This window comes from Triticum dicoccoides, chromosome 2B (assembly GCF_002162155.2).
Source record: "Triticum dicoccoides isolate Atlit2015 ecotype Zavitan chromosome 2B, WEW_v2.0, whole genome shotgun sequence".
Taxonomy (NCBI): domain Eukaryota; kingdom Viridiplantae; phylum Streptophyta; class Magnoliopsida; order Poales; family Poaceae; genus Triticum; species Triticum dicoccoides.
The window spans coordinates 55097640-55100423 of record NC_041383.1 but is presented as its reverse complement, the minus strand read 5'-3'; the positions used below and the strand labels follow the sequence as shown (position 1 = coordinate 55100423).

General features: G+C 49.8%; 1 protein-coding gene across 1 annotated transcript; it reads right to left on the bottom strand.

The window, feature by feature from the left end:
- Positions 1-1898: 1898 nt before the first annotated feature.
- Positions 1899-2285, bottom strand: LOC119360429 (ubiquitin). The gene is made up of 2 exons (XM_037626071.1): positions 2165-2285; positions 1899-2062 (listed from the first exon to the last, which is right to left on the bottom strand). The coding sequence occupies exons 1-2, from the start codon at positions 2283-2285 to the stop codon at positions 1899-1901; spliced, it is 285 nt and encodes a 94-aa protein (XP_037481968.1).
- Between the last annotated feature and the right edge of the window lie 499 nt (positions 2286-2784).

Genomic DNA, 2784 nt, shown 5'->3' with positions numbered 1-2784 from the left:
TCCAGTAGCAAAGAGTCGAGATTTCATCTTTTCGAAGTCACATGACGTAGGAGTAGTGGCAAGTAGGTGATTACGGGCCTATGAGCTATGGCCAGTTTAACAAATACGAGGCTTAGGGTGGGCCTTAGGAGTTGGATGTTGACCCAGCATATCATAGGAGCTATATTCATTATTAACTTTTTTCGGGTATCCACTGGGTTACCCATGGCATAATTTCATACCCATAACCTACCCATATATTTTACGGGTACGGATACCCATTACCCGTGGGTAAAAAATCTCTCCAAGTCTTTCCCATGCCCATTGTTTTTGGGTAGGGTACCCGTGGGTACCCATACCCATGGGCAAAACTGCCATCCTACTCGGTGGCAGCGCGCCCCTTAGGCCTTTGCGTGCAGCTGTCGTTCTGGTGAGCGGGCTAGCACTCTATTTGGTGCTAGGTAGTGCCTTAGTGTCCTGGAGGCTTCACTGCATGGTGTCGGACGGTGCCCCGATTGTCCTAGGTGCTCCTTGATGAGGTGCTGACTTGTGTGGTACCGGGATGCACCGTTGGTCGGTTCTCCATCCGCCTATCGCCTACTATGGCTGTGCGGGTTGGTAGTCCCTCATCCTGCAGATGACAACCATGGATGTTGCTTGTTCCCCATGTGGGAGGAGAGCGTCGAGGTCCGGCTCGGGCGGCTCCTCGAACTTCTTGTTCGGGTCGTCGCTGGGCGGGCTCCGTACTAAATGTTTTGGGGGTGGTGATAGAACAATCTTCTTTTGATTCCTAACCTTATGCATTCCATCTATCTAGAGTTGTCCCCAAAATATTGATTGGTTTTGACTTTGTCTGTAACTATTGAGCTTTTCTTCACCTTCCTACTTTGGAAGACCGCCAATTCAACATTACATGTTCCCACTATTTCTCTTTTATTATCTGAATTGCCATTTGTAATTTTTGATAATCTCTTAGGCTGCGGCTGAATTTACGCAGGTGATCTTTCCATTTCTTTGTTGTTGAAATGTGATACCAGGCTTTAGTGCAAAACAACTAGGCAGATTTATTTTAGATTCATCTACTTCGTCTATTGTTGTAACCATTTGCGTCATGTTCATGTTAAATTCTTGTTAGGTGTGGAGTAATAGGTTGTACTACCTCCGTCCTGATTTATTGGTCCTCTTTGTATTTAGAGTCAATTTTTTTGATCACCGATTCAACTAACAAAATGTCAATGCATGTCATTAAAAAATCATACCATGGAAACTATGTTCAAATACAAATCCAACAATATAATTTTTTTGACATGTGTTAACGCTTTGTTAGTTAAATATAGGATTAAAATTTGACACAAAATATGAAGGAGGCTAATAAACCAGGACGGAGTTAGTACTACTCACTAGATGCACTTCACATAATATACTCCTTCCTATCCATATTAGTTGTCGCTCAAACGGATGTACCTAGACGTATTTTAGTGCTAAATACATCCATTTGTGTGACAATTAATATGGATTGGAGGGAGTATTATATTTGATTGGTAAATGCATTACGTGTATTACTCGATAGCAATCTAAATAAAAAATTCAAGGTATGCGTTTCATATAGTTTACAATCTTGAGGGCATCCACGACACTTAACACCTGCAACATCTTTTAAATCTTGACCGATCTCTCGAGCTCTAGGCTTCCTTGGATCACTTGACTATTGCAACTCCTTCCATGGCGCTACTGTAGCATCTTGGACATTTTGCCCAGAGACCCGGGCAACGTGTCTCGTCTTGTGGCATGTAAACGGGTGCTGGCCCCTCCCACTGTGCTTCAAGTCATTACTCAAATGGAGTGAAGCGTTGACAAATCCAAGATTGTGTCAACAAATGGAGTGAAGCGTTGACAAATCCAAGATTGTGTCAACGAATCTAATTGCGGGCGAGGGCCTGGAGCGAGGGCTCGATGATGCCCCCGCGCAGGCGGAGCACGAGGTGCAGCGTCGGCTCCTTCTGGATGTTGTAGTCGGCCAGCGTGCGCCCGTCCTCCAGCTGCTTCCCCGCGAAGATCAGCCGCTGCTGGTCCGGCGGGATCCCTGCACGACGACGACAAGCCAGAATCAGAAAAGCTCAACGGACGGTCGGCCATGGCTAAAGAAGAGATCTTTGCAAAGAAGAGAAGCAGAGAAGTGACTGGCCCTCCTTGTCCTGGATCTTGGCCTTGACATTGTCGATGGTGTCGCTACTCTCGACCTCGAGCGTGATGGTCTTGCCGATGACGCGGCCGGCGTCGTCATCGGAGACGAGGATCTCCCACATGGGGTCTGGATTGGAGAGCGAAATTGATTAACCCGCATCGGAGTCGGAGCAGAGGGTGGGGAGCGGGCAGACGCGAGACTGGCGGCAGGTCCCGCGTGCGCGCGCAGCTGCTCCTCTCGTCGGTCGGGGGAGAGGAGAGGAGGAGGAAGGAGGAAGAGGGATGGACGCGGGAGGTACCTGGGGAGTGGTCGTCGGTGGCGGCGGAGGCCGGGGGCCGGAGCCCGCCTACAGCTCCAACGCCGAGCTGCCGTCCATCCAGGCCGGCCGGGAAAAAGGTGAAGAAGGGGCCGGCGTGGACGCCGTCGTGGCTGCCAATGGCGCCGACGCTGCGACCGCGGCCATCCAGCCCAGCCGAAAAGAGCTTGAAGAGCATCCTACCGGCGGCGGATGACGGCGAAGGAGGCGGCGGCAGGTGCGGCTCGGGAGGGGAAGGAACACATGAGAGAAAGAGAGGAGCTCGTGGTTGATGTAATAGAAAGCGACTCTTTGGTAAAAGTGG

What these genes read in the sequence shown, in the direction of transcription:
- LOC119360429 (XM_037626071.1), bottom strand. Translation starts at nt 2,285, where the DNA reads ATGTGGGAGATCCTCGTCTCCGATGACGACGCCGGCCGCGTCATCGGC. An exon ending in CAAGATCCAGGACAAGGAGG is followed by an intron (nt 2,063 to 2,164) that starts GCCAGTCACTTC and finishes GTCGTCGTGCAG; the next exon opens with GGATCCCGCCGGACCAGCAG.